Here is an 18,263-nt window from a genome sequence, read left to right on the forward strand (position 1 = left end):
GATGAAGTCATGCGCGAGGGCCACCTAGGCTTTTATTAGTATAGACTAGAGGCCTGTTGCATGAAGACATTTGTGCAATAGGCCTTCCTTCCCCTGGCTGCCAGCACCGGTTTTCCTCTGGCACCCGGGAACCCAGGCCTTCGCTCTGGCTGCAGCAGAGAAGACAAGCCTCTTCAGTCTTCAGTCTTCACTCCTGGCCTGCATATGCAAATTAACTGCCATCTTTGTTGGGTTAATTTGCATACTCATCCTGATTAGCTGGTGGGAGTAGCAGAGTGACACAAATTTGCATGATTCTCTTTTATTAGTGTAGACTACAGTCCCAGTGCACAAAAATTTGTGCACTCAGGGTGGGGGGGGGTCCCTCAGTCCTGCCTGTGCCCATTTGCAGTCCAGGACCCCTTGGGAAATGTCTGCCTGTTGACTTAGGCCCACTCCCCGGGGGATCAGGCCTAAGCTTGCAGTCAGACATCCTTCTGGCAGCCAGGGAGCCCTCGGGGGATGTCTGACTAAAGGCTTAGGCCCCCAAGGGATCAGGCCTAAACTATTAGTTGGACATTCTTAGTGCTGCCACGGAGATGGGAGAGGCTCCTGCCACCACCTCTGCACTGGCCAGCCATGAGCCAGCTTTTGGCTGAGTGGCACTCCCCATGTGGAAGTGCACTGACCACCAGGGGGCAGCTCCTGCATTGAACGTCTGCCCGCGGTGGCCAGCGTGCATCATAGCAACCGGCCATTCTGCCGTTCAGTCAATTTGCATATTAGCCTTTTATTATCATTATATAGGATGTCCCTAGTTCACCCCTTTTGCCCTCTCTACCCAGCTCTTGCCCCCCACTTCTCTCTGGCCATCACCTTACTGTTGTCTGTGTCCATGGGTTGTGCATGTATTTTCTTTGGCTAATCCCTTCTTTAAATTCACTTCTTTAAATTTTTATTTTCAGATAAGTGCTTATAACTGCACTGTTATATATTTTCTATTATATCATTTAGAATTAAGATATCTTTTAATTGAACCCTTGTAAATTTTAGCACAATTTAATAAATTATGCTAGAAGCAATTAGGAGATTTTTCATGTAATGCAGATACATTTCAATTAATATTTTATTAATTTTTAATTTTTTAATATTTTAATTTGAAATAACCTCATACGTGTAAAAAAACTATAAAATACTACAGCATATTATATGTACCCTTCACCCAATTTCTTAGGTGTTAATAATTTTTTTAAAATATATTTTATTGATTTTTCACAGAGAGGAAGGGACAGGGATAGAGAGTCAGAAACATCGATGAGAGAGAAACATCAATCAGCTGCCTCCTGCACACCCCCCACGGGGGATGTGCCCACAACCAAGGTACATGCCCTTGGCCAGAATTGAACCTAGGACCTTTCAGTCTGCAGGCCGACGCTCTATCCACTGAGCCAAACCAGTTATGGCAAGTGTTAATAATTTAAACATAACCATTATACAACTAACAACATTTGTAATATATTTTTCTTATAATCTCTTTAATGTTACTTAATCCATCTACTTTGTTTTTGTTTATCTTCACCCAAGGATATTTTTCCATTGAATTATAGAGTGAGTGAAGGAAAAGGGAGAGACACATTGATTGGTTGCCTCCTGCACATGCTCTGATAGGGACTGGGGATCAAGCCAACAACTGAGGTACATGCCCTTGACTGGAATCGAACTTGGGACCCTTCAGTCCATGGGCTAATGCTCTATCCACTGAGCAAAACAGGCTGCAGCTTAATTCATTTACTTTTAAGCTATCTGTGTCTTTATATTTAAAGTGGGTCTTGTTTTTGATTCACTCTCATAATCTGTCTTTTAATTGGTGCATTTATGCCACTGACTTTCAGAGTGCTTACTGATAGAGTTACTGCCATATCAGGTGGCTTCTGGAGCTTCCAGGGCCGGCCTGTGGCCTGGGACCGGATCTGATCACAGGTGGCAGGCAGGCGGCCTCTGGGGCTTCTGGGGTTGGCCTGCGGCCCAGGATCGGATCTGATCACCGGCGGCAGACAGGCGGCCTCTGGAGTCGCACACGGGGGCCTGGATGGCGGCTCCCGCTTTCCCGCCCTGCCTGCAGTATGCAAATTAGCTGCCATCTTTGTTGGCGGTTAATTTGCATATCATGCTGATTAGCCAATGGGAGGCATAGCGAAGGTACAGTCAATTACCATGTTTGTCTATTATTAGATAGGATGTTTCTATATCTCCTCTTGGACAGTGGCCTACTGTGTGAGAATACAGAATTTGTTTTATTAACCACATCTCTACAGTTCTCAGCAGCATACTGCTCAGAATAGATTGTCAATAAATATTCGTAGTAGGTTTAAATAGAAAATTGCTACTGCAATGAGAATAGTCTTAATTTTGAAAAAAAGATTTGCAGAATTTGGTTGATCTCCATACATTACCAGTACAAACACACATTATTTTTAAGTGCATTTTCTTTTATAGTAGTCTGTTATTGTAGTCTGTTATTATTATTGTAGTCTGTTCAGAACAACAACTTCACCAAAACAATGTATTTTAAAGGTCATGTTCAAATACTCTTCATAAATATAAGCCTCTCTGGAGAAATATTTAGAAAACATTGTGAAATAGATTAGATATTTTGTTCCTCTGAGGCCAAGTATGTTTTCATTTTTGTGTGCAAATAAAAAAATATTGATTTTTCTTTTTCTTTACTGAAAAAAATCCTTTAAAACACACTAGGCAAATAGCTTATGTGCTGCAGAAAGCCAGGTGTCTAAGGGCACTGAAATAGATAAATTAGTGCCTCCTACCTTAAGGATATCTGAGAGGAAAACTGATGAATGTTGTGATTTGGAAACTTGAGGCTAGCTGGATATTCTGTTTAATATCCTCAGTGCCTCCAAACCCCCCCCCCCCCCCCCACTGCTGTATATCAATATTATTGGTATAAATGTCTTTTCCTGCTAGGCTGCTACCCACAGAGCCACACTCATGCACCCCCATGTATTAAAATTATTGGTTTATATTTTTCTTCATAGATGAAAAATTCCTAGAAAGATATATTCCCTTCAGCTATTTTTTTTATAAACTCTTTTTTAAATATATTTTATTGATTTTTCACAGAGAAGATGGGAGAGGGATAGAGAGTCAGAAACATCGATGAGAGAGATCGACCAGCTGCCTCCTGCACGCCTCCCAGTGGGCATGTGCCCGCAACCAAGGTACCGGAATCGAACCTGGGACCCTTGAGTCCACAGGCCGACGCTCTATCCACTGAGCCAAACCGGCTCGGCTTCCCTTAAGTTATTGGTACTTATAAATGAGTTTCCCCCCACTAGACTTTAAGTTCCTGGAGGGCAGGAACTGTCCTTTATGTGCCACCAGCTCTTACCACAGAGCCTTGCACATAGCATTCTCTCAACAAATGTGACATTCATCTTGCCCCTTGGTTGACTACTCCCTGTGACTTCGTTTCTTTGCTCAAGGACACTGTAGCCTATTCCTAATTCCGAATCCTGTATTACCTGTAATTTGGGTTCAGAAGCTATAAGCCAGATTCAGAATGACAGTAGTTTAAACAGTCCAGGAATAAGCTTGCCAAGACTTGCTCCTCCAGGCCAGCCTACCTTTGCAGGTGGCTCTGGACTCCCATGAGATGTGCAGTGCACCAACCCATGGGGACCCATCCACACGGTGGGCTGTGGGAAGGGTGCCTGCTGTGCTAAGAAGACCGACAACCGCACAGCTGTATTCAGCAGCCCCGTGGCTGCTCCCTGGTGGTAGAGATCGTGCTCCTTTTTCCGGTTGCCCCACTATTCCCAGGGAGGCCCAAGACCCATCACTTTCCAACATGGATCACTGCCACCACAGCCGCATTCTGTTAAGAGCATGCTTACTGGAAGCTGCATGTGTCACTTCCACTCACATTCCATTTCCTAGAACTTAGTCACGCGGCCACGCCTAGCAGTAAGGGGACTGGAAAATATCCTTATTTTCAGTGCCAAGTTGTCACTCAAGGGCTCCATTACCATCAAAGTGGAGAGCAGATTTGGAAGACAACTAGAATTCTCTATCACAAACCACCTTTCATTTTGTCACTGACATTTCTATTTCTGCAATCTTTATTACAACTATCACTTCTTTATTTCTGATCATCAGGAATGCCTTATTTGATGTCTGAATTTTTGCAATATCATCTGTGAATAATGACATTTTTGTGTCTTTCTTCCTCATCCTTATGCACTCACCCAGAATAAGGTGGAACTGAAAATGTACCAGTGAACACATTTGTCTTGTTGTGACAAGGGAAACAGGCACTAGGCTGTTTGTAGATACTAGTTATTACATTAAGGAAATCCCTTTTATTCTCCTCATCAGGGACAGGGCATCTATAAGCAAGCATTTTTGATAGTTTAAGTATCTCAGGACCAGCACGACTTTTTTACCCCACCCCCATCCCCTGAGTCCCCAGGTGATGAGCTGACATCACATGAACAGCAGCAGCAACAAAACTATGAAGGAACGCGGGGGGGGGGGGGGGGGGGGGGGCGGGGCGGTCCTACAGGGGGGAGGGGGCTGGACTTGTATGCATGCATATGAGCATGACCAGTGGACACAGACTGGGTGGGGTGTGGCGGGGAGGGAATGAGGGCATGTGCTGGGGGTAAGGGGCAGCCTGGGAGAGGTCAATGGGGGAAAAAGGAGACTTATGTAATACTTTAAACAATAAAGAATTTAAAATAAAAATAAAAACTATCCAGCTGAGCCCAGTCAACTCAGATGAGAATCGTGAGAGTAAAATTACTGTTTAAAGCCACTATTTTGCAGTGGTTTCTTAATTCAGAAATGTATTCTAAAAAATACTTCTCATTCACATTGCGATTCACTGCATGCAGTCTTGTGTCTGCCACTGACACTTCAAAGAATCGGTTCTGGTAAACCTCATAATTTAACAAATCATTGGGAAACCTCAGATAGGCCCCTTCCCATTCTTGCCTCACTGAAATTTCTGCCATGTTTGATGACTGGCCATGCCTCCCTCTTTATAAAAAAAAGAATATGAGTAATACTTCCACATTGTTCAAAATCTAGATAGTTTTAAATTGTAGCCAGCAAAACATCTCTCTCTATTTTTCCCCATGCCTGGTCAGATTCACTCCCACCTTTGCCCATAATAGATAAAAACTATCCTTATTTTCTTAGATATCTTTCTAGAGTTTTTGTTAATTACATACAAATATACATTTCTCCTACTACTACTTTTTAAACAAGATATACACACTGTTACACCCCTTGTTTCCCCTCCCCCCCCATTAATGATATATCTTGGGGATTTTCCTATGTGGGAAACTCAATTTTACAATCATATTTCTTAAAAAAAAAAAAAAGAAACTTCTACCATATTGCTAGTTCTACATTAAAATGCTATTTGTCCCACTAAAGGATTTCTACACAGTCCATCAAAAGATAAGAAATTTTAAAATATGTGTGGTTCCCTTTTATCTCTAGAATCAGAAATGGACAAATATACCATTTCTCATTGAGATCTGCCCTTATAAGAAGAAAAAATAATCAACAAGTAGATCTTTAATGGATTTTTCCTACAATTAGTTCTGATTGCCATGTAAGTGGATGACATTAAGTCTGAGACTCCCATTTCAAAGACACCCATCTTGTATAAACACCTGTCCAGCTACACAACATGCCACCTCACCCATGAAATTCCCCTTTTTATCAAGCCCTAGGTGACTTAGATAACTGACCGTTTGTCAACTTGCTTTCCCTTTCCCATGCTTTCATTCCTGTTCGTTTTAAACTCACCAATGAAGAGTAAACCCTCAAAATCCTAGGGTTCTAAGAAGAACCCTTGGTTCCGGCTCTCTCTCTTTATGCATGACCTTCCTGGGTGGCCTCCAGGGCCTGTGAGTAATGAACTTTGTTTTATCAAACTTCCCTAGTGGTTGTTGCTGGGAGGCAACTTGCAATCATAATAAGAACCACCTCAATGGCCTGGTCCAGCCACAACAGTGGCTCTGGGCAGGGTACATAGGGGCCCAGGTGTGTGCCCCAGGCATTCCAAACTGATAGCATCACTCTCCATAAGTTGCCACACAAAACACACCATCACCCAACAAATATTTCCATTCCAAGTGAAAGCAGATTCGTGCTTGTATTTGAAGAGACTTGGAGACAAAAAATAGAGGAAAGAATGGGAAATGAAACACACAAGTCCCCTACACCTGTGACAAGTCCAAGAATCTTTTCCTTGGTCTTATAATAGTAAGTGTACACTCAAGTAACTTTGGAAGGAAAGGTCCCCCTGACACACATCACAGGCAGCATTTCACTTCAGTGAGAGAAAAGCTGCGTTCAATGAATACTGCTAGAAAAATATGGAATTCATGCAGGTAAAAGATAAATAGATCCCTACCCTATACTGTAACACTCAACATTTCAAATGAAAAGAAAGTTACACAACCCATAAAAATTATAAGAATAAAAGAAAATGTACTTAATATTTTGAGGTAACTAAGTCTTTTTAAGCAAACTGTAAAGTCAAGGAAAAAAATCAGCAGATTTGGTACATAACAATTTAAGTCTTCTGTAAGACAAAAGCCATCATAAACAAAGCTAAACATAAGCACTTGGTGGAAACATATGTCAAAGCATACGCATACATGAATACAACTTATATGCACCTACAAAGCAATAAAAAAGACTAACAATTCCACAGAATTGTGGGAAAACAATATGAAAAGGCAATTCACAGAAAAAATACAAATAACCAGTAAGCATAAAATATGTTCAATTTTAATAATCAGGTAAGTACAAGTTGGAAAAGTTAAAAGATTTGCACTATTTAGTGTAACAATATAAGAAAACAGGTGCTCCCACACCTTGATGCTAAGTTTGAATTGATAAAGCTTTTTGGAACACAACTTAGCAAATTAAAAATGGTGAAATATTCCCTTTCACCTGACAATCTTACACATACAAATCTCTTACATGCATACAACTGTACAAAGGTATGATATACTTGGGCCTGTTACTAACCTCTTTGAAACTAAAAACCTTCACTGATAAAATGTTTATTTTAATAGTGTATACTTTATTTGGTTGTTAATTATAAATGAGATAAATTAGCACATACCTGATACATACTTTCAATAAATGTTACCAGTTGATATTACTATTATTATCATTACTACTTTATTATGACATGGTTATAATTATAGATTGTAAACAAAAATGTCCATCAACAGAGAAATACAAGACATAACATGCAATATATGTACATGCATGAATCTCCAAGACATTGTGCAAAATTGTATAAAGTATGTATAGATTATTTCCTTTTAATTAACTCTGTGTGTGTGTGCAAACAAAAATAGAAAGGATGAATGTGTGTTTTATAAAGTCTGAAGATACCAAGCTGTTATTAATGCTAGTATTGGAAAAAAATGGAACAAGTGAAGAGAAATTTACATGTTTTACCCTGTGTCATTCTATATTGTTTTAATTTTGACCTTTCTGATCAGCCAAAAGAAGCTGCAATGTTCCTTCTAAAACCAGTGAACTCACCTCATCTGAAACCATAACATCTGGGCCATATGACGTCAGTCAATTCTAGCCAATTTGGTCATCTAGTTTTTCAGATTAAAAACAATAGAAGATAACTTATTATCTATATTTTGCACACCATCTAAGATAACAGAGATGTACATCTATTTTTTTTAAACGGGGACATAAGATGAACTTAAGTTTTTTGAAAAGTCATCTTATTGCTAACAATTGCAGATTAATGAGACATTTCCAAATAAAATTATTTCATCATATTCTGATTAAGGAATTCTTCATTTGAGAACTCTATAAAGCTTTTATATTCTTCTATTAACAACAAACATAAAAATTATTAATATCATGCTGACACAATGGAATTCTCTAAAAGGATCTGTTGTAACAATAGTGGTCATGCCCTCCCACCCCTGATGCTCCTATCAGGGGATCTGAGCCCCCTCTTCCTTCACCACGAGCCCTGCCAGGGGGCCAGGCTGGCTGGAGAGTTTCTCACGGAAGCCTCTGCCTTATTGGAAACACTATCAGAAGGCACGACCATCCGGATACCACACATGTCCTAAAGGAGAACAATTCATAGGTAGCCGCTTTCCACTGTTCTACTACTAAATGAAACTATAGTCTTCCAATTCAAGAAAAATAGTTCAATAGAAGCAATCTTTCCAACAGATCAAAGTAGAAAAAAATGTAGGAAAAGAAAATGATCCTATACAATAAAAGCCTAATATGCTAAGTGCCTGGTCGTCCATTCAACCAATCAAAGCATAATATGCTAATGATATGCTAAGGTCACTCAACCCCTAGCTATGACGTGCACTGACCATCAGGGGGAAGACACTCCAACCAGTAGGTGAGCTTACTGCTGAGGTCTGGCTGATAGAGACTGAGTGAGACAGGCCGGACATGCCCTGGAGCCCTCCCGTGGTCCCTCCCCTGCTGGCCAACCTCCCACATCCCTCCCCAGGCCTGATCGTGCACCCGTGGGATCCTTCGGCCTGGCCTGGGCTCTCTTGCAATCCGTGACCCCTTGGGAATATTGGAGAGCTGGTTTCAGCCCGATCCTGCAGGCCAGGCCGAGGGACCCCACTGGTGCACGAATTCGTGCACCGGGCCTGTAGTACTAAAATAATTCTCTATAAGTAATATTAAATTCTACCGAAGACCCTGGCTGACATGGCTCAGTGGTTGAGCATCAACCTATGAATCAAGAGGTCACAGTTCAATTCCTGGTTAAGGCATATGCCTATGTAGTGGGCTCGATCCCCAGTGGGGGCCGTGAAAGAGGCAGCCAATCAATGATTCTCTCTCATCATTGATGTTTCTATCTCCCTCTCCCTCTCCCTTCCTCTCTGAAATCAATAAAAAATATATATTTTTTAAAATTCTACTCAAGAAATAGTGGGTTTGGTATGACTTTAGAAATGTCACCTGGCACAATATAGTTGTTATAAAATCATTAAAAGCAAAACATGTCATTAATAGCTAACATTTAGCGTGTACTTATATTTGACAAGCTCTGTGCTACATAATTATAGATGTTATCCCATTTGCAACTCAGACAACTTCTTACCCCATGTTACAGATGAGGGATCTTCAAGCTGAAGAAAGTTAAGTACTTTTTCCCAAATTAGTACAAGTCTCACTCCCAGGCCCCAGTCCTTAACCATTCATTACACATGTCACCATTCCACCAAAGAATATGACTGATGAAACAGAATTTCATATGCATCATCAGTCTAATAATATTGATATCCTAACATATACTTTATAATTTTTATTTTGCTAGTATTTGCCAATAAATAAATCCATTTACTCTTTACCACTAAATAAATATTTATAGCTTTAATCTATTTAATTTCACTACAAACTAGACCTGGTACTAAACAGCTCAGACCTAATTCCACAAAACTTTTAAATAAATGTGGTAATTTCTTATCTTCTCTTAATGTTTACCCAACAGAAACCATATTTTAAAGAAAACTCAATGTGTGCTTGCAAAGTATATGTGCATGTAAATTTAATTCACAGAAAATACCTTTTAAATGCTTTCTCAAAAACTATATGAATGCATTTACAGAAAGCAGTTAACCCCATAACATAATAAATAACTAGGAATTTTCCAGGGCCAAAAATCCTTCATAACTATGAACATGTTCAACCTGTAAAATAACCAATATTTTCAAAATATAACCATTAAAGCCTTTTTTCTAGCCATGCACATATTTAACTTTCACTATTTAACACACTGTGTAGCTCATACTGATTACTAAAATCTCAACTCCTCTATAAATTCTGAACTTTCCAAAATATTTTCATAAAAATATGTATGCTTTGAATGCTGCAAATTCAGTTTTTATAATATACATTATCTCATATATGTTGATTTTGGAATTGAAACAAAAAAGTAACACCAGATTTTGAAGCAAATATGCAAGATATAAATTAAGTTGTAAATTAAGTTTTGAAAATAATTTAATATTTGAGACTTAAAAATGTACATTCTCCAAGATGAAAATTGTTTTAAAGTCTATTTTTTCTCAAGTACACTTAAGGTAAATTAATTTTTCATTTCCTCTATTCATAAAATTTATTTCTGTTCTAAGGGACTTAATTTCAATTAAAGTTTAACTAAAAAAAAACAAACAGCTTCTGAACATATCTATTTTGCCACAAACCTATTTTGGTCAATTTAGGATTCAATTAAAAATCATTTAGGCAAATTATAATTACTTCCTGTCATGCAGATTTCTCAAAAACTGGACCATGTATGTTTTCCACAATGTTGAATTTATTCCTAAAATGTTTTATTAAAAAAACAAACCACTAGAGGTTCTGTTCAATTAACAATACTACTAAAGAAAAATCTTTTAACAGTTTCTAATTATAATGCTGTCCATTTATTTCATGTCATTAAATTCAGCACAACAAAAAAACTGACTATTAATCTGGATTTTACTACTGTTACCTGTCTTATGCTCTACATTACTTAAGTGAATGAACAGATCAATTGTATGGCTATAAAAACACATACAAAATGTCTTACTACTTCATATTTGCAAATATCAAGTTTTTCATTTTTATAAACTTAAAACTATGGCATCCATTTTGATTATAATGACATAGGAATGCTGGGTTTTTTCAGTTCTGTATGTACATTGAATATGGGATTTGGAAAAATTCATGTCCCTCAACCCTGATATTTCACTATTGCAGTGTTTCTCAAAGGGTAGTGAAACAACTAAGCTGCCTGCATCAGGACTGCCCAGCACCTTGCCAAAGAAGAGGAGTTCACAGCCCCACAGCCACTGATGCAAAATCTCTAAGGGAGGGACTCTGGGTCCTCAGATGACTCATAAAAGCTGTAGTCTGAAAATAATTGTTGCACAGTCATTATCCTCAATGTACCCTAAAACCACAAAGTGTTAAGTGGACTTAAGAATAATTTTTAATTCTCAAATTGTACAAATTGCATATAAAAATATAGGGGTAAGATCCAGCTGGTGTGGCTCAGTGGACTGAGCATCAAGAGGTCACTGATTTGATTCTCAGTCAGGGGACATGCCCAGGTTGCTGGCTTGATCCCCAGTAGGGGGCATTCAGGAGGCAGCCAATCAATGTTTCTCTCTCCCTCTCCCTTTCTCTATCTAAAAATCAATAAAAACAAATTAAAATATGTATTTATAGGGGTAACACACCATTATAAATCAAGAAATAAAATGTATTTTAAAGGAATTTCAATCATACATTATATATCATTTTAGTAAAGCAGAATATTATGGTAAGGGTATATAATAATGTAAGAACAGAATGCTGTAGTTATGAATTATAAAGCAAAACCAAAGTGTATTAATTACACAGAGTTTTACAATCTAGCAGCATAAAAGCCAATATAAAGGTGAGTTAATAATATGCCTGGAAATTGCATGTGTAAAAGAATTTACTACTTTTTAAGCATTTAAAAAGACATTCATTTTCATGTATCAGAGCACAGGCATATTCAGGTAAAAAATAAAAATCCCAGTGCCATATGTCAAAGTCAAACTCCGAAGAATTAGGCCAAAAGGCCTTCTACTTGCAAGATATCTATGTTACTCTGCAACAAACAATATTTTTAAAAAATATTAAAAACCACAAACCCTAAAACATCAAAATTAGTATCATTAGAAAGTGGAACAAATCAAATTCCTGCTCAGGAGTGAATTAAATCTAATGATGAGACATCAAACAAATCTGAATGGAGGGACTTTCTATAAAATACCTGCCTGGTTCTGTTGAAATGTCAGTCATGAAACACGAAGAAAACAGTAAGGATCAGCTCGAGGCTAAAGGAGATGAAAACTAAATGTAATGCCTGACCTGGATTGGACCTGGTCCCAGAATATACACGTGCTCAGAACATCATGCTGATGAGATTTAAACAAACCCTGTGGCTTAAAGGGATTCTATCAATGTTAATTTCCTGATTTTGATCACTGTACTGTGGCTATGTCAGAAATGTCCTTATTCTTAGGAAATAGGCACTGAAGCAATTAGGGGTTAATGTTTTCAACTTCTCTCAAATGATTCACAAAATATTATGAATACATACGGAGAGAAAACAACAGCAAATCAAACAAAATGGTAACATGTGGGGAATTCAAGTGAAGGTTTCCTACATTTTTGCAGCGTTTCTGTAGGTTTCAAATACAGAAGTGGCCCGGCCCGTGTAGCCCCGTTGCTTGGTTGTCGTCCCATGCCCCGGGAGGTCGCTGGTTTAATTCCTGGCCAGGGCACATACCTGGTTTCGGGCTCAATCCCCAGTAATGGACGTGCAAGAGGCAGCCAATCTATGGTTCTATCCCTCCCCCCCTCCCCTCTGAGATCAATGAAAAAATACTTCTAAAAAATTGATAAAGATGTTTTTTGAAAATATATTTTTATTGATTTCAGAGAGAAAGGCAGAGGGAGAGATAGAAACATAAATGATGAGAGAATCATTGACTGGCTGCCTCCTGCATGCCCCTCATTGGGGATTGAACCCATAATGCAGGCATGTGCCCTCACCAGGAATCAAACCGAGACCTCCTGCTACATAGGTTGAAGCTCAACCACTGGGCCATGCTGGCCAGGTGATAAATATATTTTTAAAAGTTGTTACAAGAACACTAAAAAAAAAGCTAAAACGTTTAGGTTATATATTTAAGCTGTTTTGAATTATCTATTTAAGATGTTTTATAAATTTAGCCTAAAAATATGAAGAAATTGTACTTTCAATTCCATTTAATGCTTTCATAACTGTGTTACTCATATTTTTATCCTATCAATTACATGTATATTTCAGATCTACATATGTTAAATAAAAATACCCCTACCTTTTGCACATTCATTTACAAAATATTTTAAATGCTGCTTTTTATAGTTATTTTTAAATGACAATAATTTTTTTATCCTTTTCTAAAAATATATTTTTATTGATTTCAGAGAGAAAGGGAGAGAGATAGAAACATCAATGATGAGAATCATTGATTGGCTGCCTCCTGTATGCCCCCACACTGGGGATCCAGCCTGCAACCCAGGCATGTGCCCTGACCAGGAATTGAACCGTGAACTCCTGGTTCATAGCCGATGCTCAACCACTGAGCCAATCTGGCCGGGCTATTTTATCGATTATATTCAATGATTGTTTTTAGTTTGTTTGAACTAGTTTTAAACCAGAATGTTATCTATTTAGTGGTGCTCTGACACACTTATACATATATAAATAACAAAGAACCCTGCAACCATCAGATTACCAATGCACTATATTTTGTTAAAGCATAGATAATTATTTTGCAATGTAATTTCCTAACCAATTTAACCTGGTAAATATGTCAAAGATTTGAGCAGAGAAAGGTATAACAGGAGGAAGATGGTAATTCCCTACAACAGTATTTGACACACACTGGGCACAAAATAAATATTTGTGGTAGGGGGGAAAAGTATTATTACATAATTTCATATCATTTGCAACATATCATTAGAAACAATAAGAGTTGAATGATAATTAGATACTTACGAATCTAAAGATGAAAAAATAATGTTTCTTAAAATCATCAGAAATCAAGTCACAAAAGCTTTTGGTGAAAATGAAGTTTTAAATATTTATTTTGACATGCTGTTTTTATGAAGCTATAACCTAGCAGAGATGTTGCTGTATTAATATCAAATTAAGACCAAGAAAAATAAGACATTGTATATATTATATAATACATCAAGCTATAAAGTTATTAAAATTTTAAAACCAGAATTTGAAGGAATGTCACCAAGCTAATAGAAAGTTGCTAGTATTAAAATTTATTGATACATGTCTACAGGACCGAATTCAGGTTCTACTTGATTCAAACCCTGACTCAACACTTATGGTGACTTCAGAAGCAATCCAAAAAAAGGTACAGTCCACAGGAAACATGTGCAAAGGGCTTTCAAATACTTTCTCTTCTTTAAATCAAAGTACCATTTAAGCACTTTATTTTCTACACAGAATGGTTTAGAATTAGTTGAAATAGGAGATACTGAAGATAAACTGAAGTTATGCATACTAGTATTTATGCATACTTTGAGTATATTACCATAGGTCACTGAAGAGTTTGATGCATTTTTATCATTCCATATGAATTTATCAAATACCTTTTACACATACTGCAGTGTGGGCATACAGATTTAGTGTAAGATATGTCCTGATCTCTATGAGTTTGTACTTTTAGTTTTTAATTTTATTTTATTTATAAGGGTGGCATTTATTCAGGTGTAAAACTCTATATACATCATCTGTATATTGAATTGTGTGCTCACCACCCCAAGTCAAGTCTCCTTCCATTACCATTTATCCCCCCTTCACCCTCTTCTGCCTCCCTCCACCCCTTTTCCCTCTGGTAATCACCATACTGGGGTGTGTGTGTGAGAGAGAGAAAGAGAGAGAGAGAGAGAGAGAGAGAGAGAGAGAGAGAGAGAGAGAGAGAGCATGTTTGGGTTTTTTTTTGCTTAATCCTTTCACCTTTTTCACCCAGCTTCCCAACCCCTACCCCCCTGATAGCTGTTAGTCTGTTCTCTGTATCTATGAGTCTGTTTCTGTTGGTTAGTTTATTTTATTCGTTAGGTTCCATATGTAAGTGAAATCATATGGCACTTGTCTTTCTCTGACTGGCTTATTTCGTTTATTACTTTCTAGGTCCATCCATGCTGTCACAAAAGGTAAGATTTCCTTCTTTTTTACGGCCAAGTAGTGTTCCATTGTGTAAATATACCAGTTTTTTATCCACTCATCTACTGATGGGCACTTAGCTGCTTCCAAATCTTGGCTATTGTAAATAATACTGCAATGAACATAGGGGTGCATAAAGTCTTTCGAATTAGTGTTTTTGGGTTTCTTCAGATATATTTCCAGAAGTGGAATTGCTGGGTCATAAGGCAGTTCCATTTTTAATTTTTGAGGTAACTCCATACTGTTTTCCACAGGGCTCCACCAATCTGCATTCCCACCAACAGTGCACGAGGGGCATTTTCCTTTCTAATTAAAGTTAATCACAATTTCTACTTCAAGATATTCCACAACTTAAGCGGGGGTAAAAAAAAGTAGTACAGTTGCTCAAAGGAAGCATGAGTTGAATTAATACAAATTTCAGGAAAAGGATTTGAAGTATTTTTCATAAGACAGGAATCTAACAAGATAAATATGTGAACGTTTTATACTATATTACCAAAGATAAAATCTCCCTGAAAATCTCTTCCATATAAAAATTCAAAATGAAAACTAATCAAGCCATGTAAGCAGAGAATGTACATCAGCATTTTGAGAATTAGTAACCTAATACATAATTGCTCATTAAAACATTAAGCTGCACAGGAAATATTACAATATAATGTAATAAAAGAAATAGCACCTTATAAAATTCAAGTTATCTAAAATGAGAGTTTGCAAAACTATTCTGAACTACAAATCACGTGAAATCATTTGAAAAGGACGTGGTAACAAAATGTTGAAGTGTAATGTTACATGTTGATGTAAACACAAGCAATAACAGAACATTTCAAGCCAAAATTATGCCTATATATTACGGTAGGCAAAAGTTCCTTCTCTTTTAAAGTCACATATTTAGTGTTCTCTCTAAACTGGGTTAGTTTACTTGACTAAGCAGCATATCTTAACAGAAGGAGGAAAATTTTTAAAGGACCTACTTTAGAATTAAAACAGTTTAAAAGTATATCTTTCAGTGTATCATTCTATTAAACACACAGAGGGCTTTACTGTAAGACTTGCTTTCCAGTGCAATTCAGATAAAATGAGTCTTTTTCAGGCCATAGCCCAAAACTTCTTAACCTCAGTACCTCAAAAATGTTATTATAACATGATTTTTATTAGACGATTCCATGGAATAGAGCAGCCTTTCCCTGCCAGAATTCCGAGTGCAATATTATGATCAGACCTAATGTCTTTATTTTTTTAATAAGGGAGGCAAAGTATATACTTATGTTGTTTCTAATCCTTTAAAATCTTTAGAGTTGAAAGGGTTATCTTAGAATGGCAATTTCAAATAAAAATAAATTTGCTTAGTAATGTAAGTAATTTCAATGGTGTAGACATATTTTCAAATAATATTTACCAATTGTGACATCTATATCAAAAGTCTCATGACAGTAAAGTATATCCATGCTTCCAAAAACTGTTATTAGTCAAAATGCTCCCTTATAACTTGAAAAAATAGCTTTTGGTTTCAAGAAACACCAATACATTATTAATAAGCTATTATAACTCTGTATTTACTTTCATTTATAAATATCACATAAATTATTATTGGCAGGAATATGTTAAATCACAAAACTAATTACTAAATATTGGTTTTTAAAGCTTTGAGCATAACAATTTAGTGAAACTAAAAAAAACTAACAAAAGGGTTTTTTGCAAGTAATACACCATTTTCTTAATGATGATCGCCTACCCAGGAGTTGATAAATACTTGCATAGTTCTTGTAGAAAATGGACATGGCACAGTGTGAAGACAAATATTGGCAAACACCACGTATCTCAAGGTATATTTGAAGAAATAATACAATCTGTAGTATTTCATGAAGTTGTTTATTCTTGTTATTAAAACTTGGACTCAAGTAATCCTGGTTATTCTGGAAAAAGCACCTTGTTTGTAGAGGTCATTTAGTCATCCTTTTCTACAATCACCTCTCCATGAAGCACCTTTCTTCTTTGACGTAACATGTGAAAATAGAGTTGTGGAAACACTTCATTGAAAAAAGAAAACAAAGAAAGATAAGCTATTGTTGGAAATTATTTAAACTTGAAACCTCTTAAAAGTGGCAAAGTTTGAAAGCAAGCACATCAAATGCCACCTGCTACCCCTTAGTATTTACAGAGCTCTGGGTGAGAATACAAATGGAGGCCATAGACCATCTGCCTAAATACTTTAATGCCGTAAGCTGTGAGGTCTCATAGCAAACTTTAATACTACCTTGACAAATATACTTTCATGATGACCTGGAAGGCCATGTTTGAATTTAGTAATAATTTGGAATATTGTGCCAGAACATTCCAGCACAGAAGAGCTGCCCGCCTGGCCCCCTGCTCTCCATTCCATTGGCTGTCCTATATCACGAGGGGTATTGTGAATATATGTGTGGATATGCAAGCCCACACAACTCATACCCCCATCCATACCCCTCACAAACAGCTGCCCCTAGCTACCCCTGGATTTCAGGGCCGTGTACACTGCCGACATGGTTAGCCCTCAGGAGAACAGGTTGGGGAGGAGGCCTATGCAGTGCCTAGATGTACACTCAGTGCCATGTGGGCAGCAAATTCCATGGTTCTGGGTTTCCAAAGTGTGATCTAGAAGGCGAGGGGTGGAGAGGTGATCAGTGGACAGCCAGAACAGGGCCCAGAGCAGAGGCCCCTCTTGGCTGGGTATAAGGGTAGTCTGTTCTATACAATCACATACATGTGCGTGTATTAGGTCAGTTAGACAAACTGTCATCTGCCCTATCAAATTTGGAAAATTATTCTGAGTCAATGTGAATCATTGATGTAAATTACAGTGTAAGCGTTAATAGATGAACAAATTCATATTAACTAGCAACAATACAAATGTAAAAACATCCCTGAAAATGGAACACAGAATAATCAAACCAATGACTTTAATGACAAAACAAGCTTTGAATATCTAGCTTCAGCAACTTCAGGTAAGTATTTTTAGACCGGCTCAAATGGAGCAAAAATGCACAACAGATTTTACTTTTTAATATGTAGGTACTACTCATCTTAATATATGTAATCATCATACTATACCTAGAGGTCTAAATATATTCAGGTCATATATACTTAAAGCTAACTGACCAGTGATTGCAAATGCTTCTCCAACATTCTGAGTTTAAGTGTAGGCTTGAGTTCAAATCCTGACTTTATTTACCAGCTGGGTGACTTTTAATCCATCCACTTAACCTCTCTAATCTATAAAGTCCTCATGATAAATGAGAACTAACAATACTTCGTTTGAAAATTAAAATAAGTACTCAAAAAGTACTCTTAATATTTTAATTAGCAAGGAATTTAGTAAGCAAAGCAACATTAGTTATCATTACTAATAATAATCAAGTGGAGAACATCCCCCTGGCCTCAGTGTTCGGCAAACTGCGGCCCCTTGAGTGTGGCTCTTCCACAAAATACCACGTGC

General features: G+C 37.4%; 1 protein-coding gene across 4 annotated transcripts in view; it reads right to left on the minus strand.

The window, feature by feature from the left end:
- Positions 1-6,782: 6,782 nt before the first annotated feature.
- The window catches only part of HACD1 (3-hydroxyacyl-CoA dehydratase 1), a 37,371-nt gene continuing 25,890 nt past the window's right edge, over positions 6,783-18,263 (minus strand). For all 4 annotated transcript variants that reach the window (XM_059660375.1, XM_059660365.1, XM_059660359.1 and 1 more), the window contains exon 7: positions 6,783-16,818. In XM_059660375.1, coding sequence (XP_059516358.1) covers positions 16,736-16,818 — 83 coding nt within the window. In that variant the 3' untranslated portion in view covers positions 6,783-16,735. The remainder of the gene's footprint in view (positions 16,819-18,263) is intronic.

Source organism: Myotis daubentonii, chromosome 1, assembly GCF_963259705.1.
Source record: "Myotis daubentonii chromosome 1, mMyoDau2.1, whole genome shotgun sequence".
NCBI classification, from domain to species: domain Eukaryota; kingdom Metazoa; phylum Chordata; class Mammalia; order Chiroptera; family Vespertilionidae; genus Myotis; species Myotis daubentonii.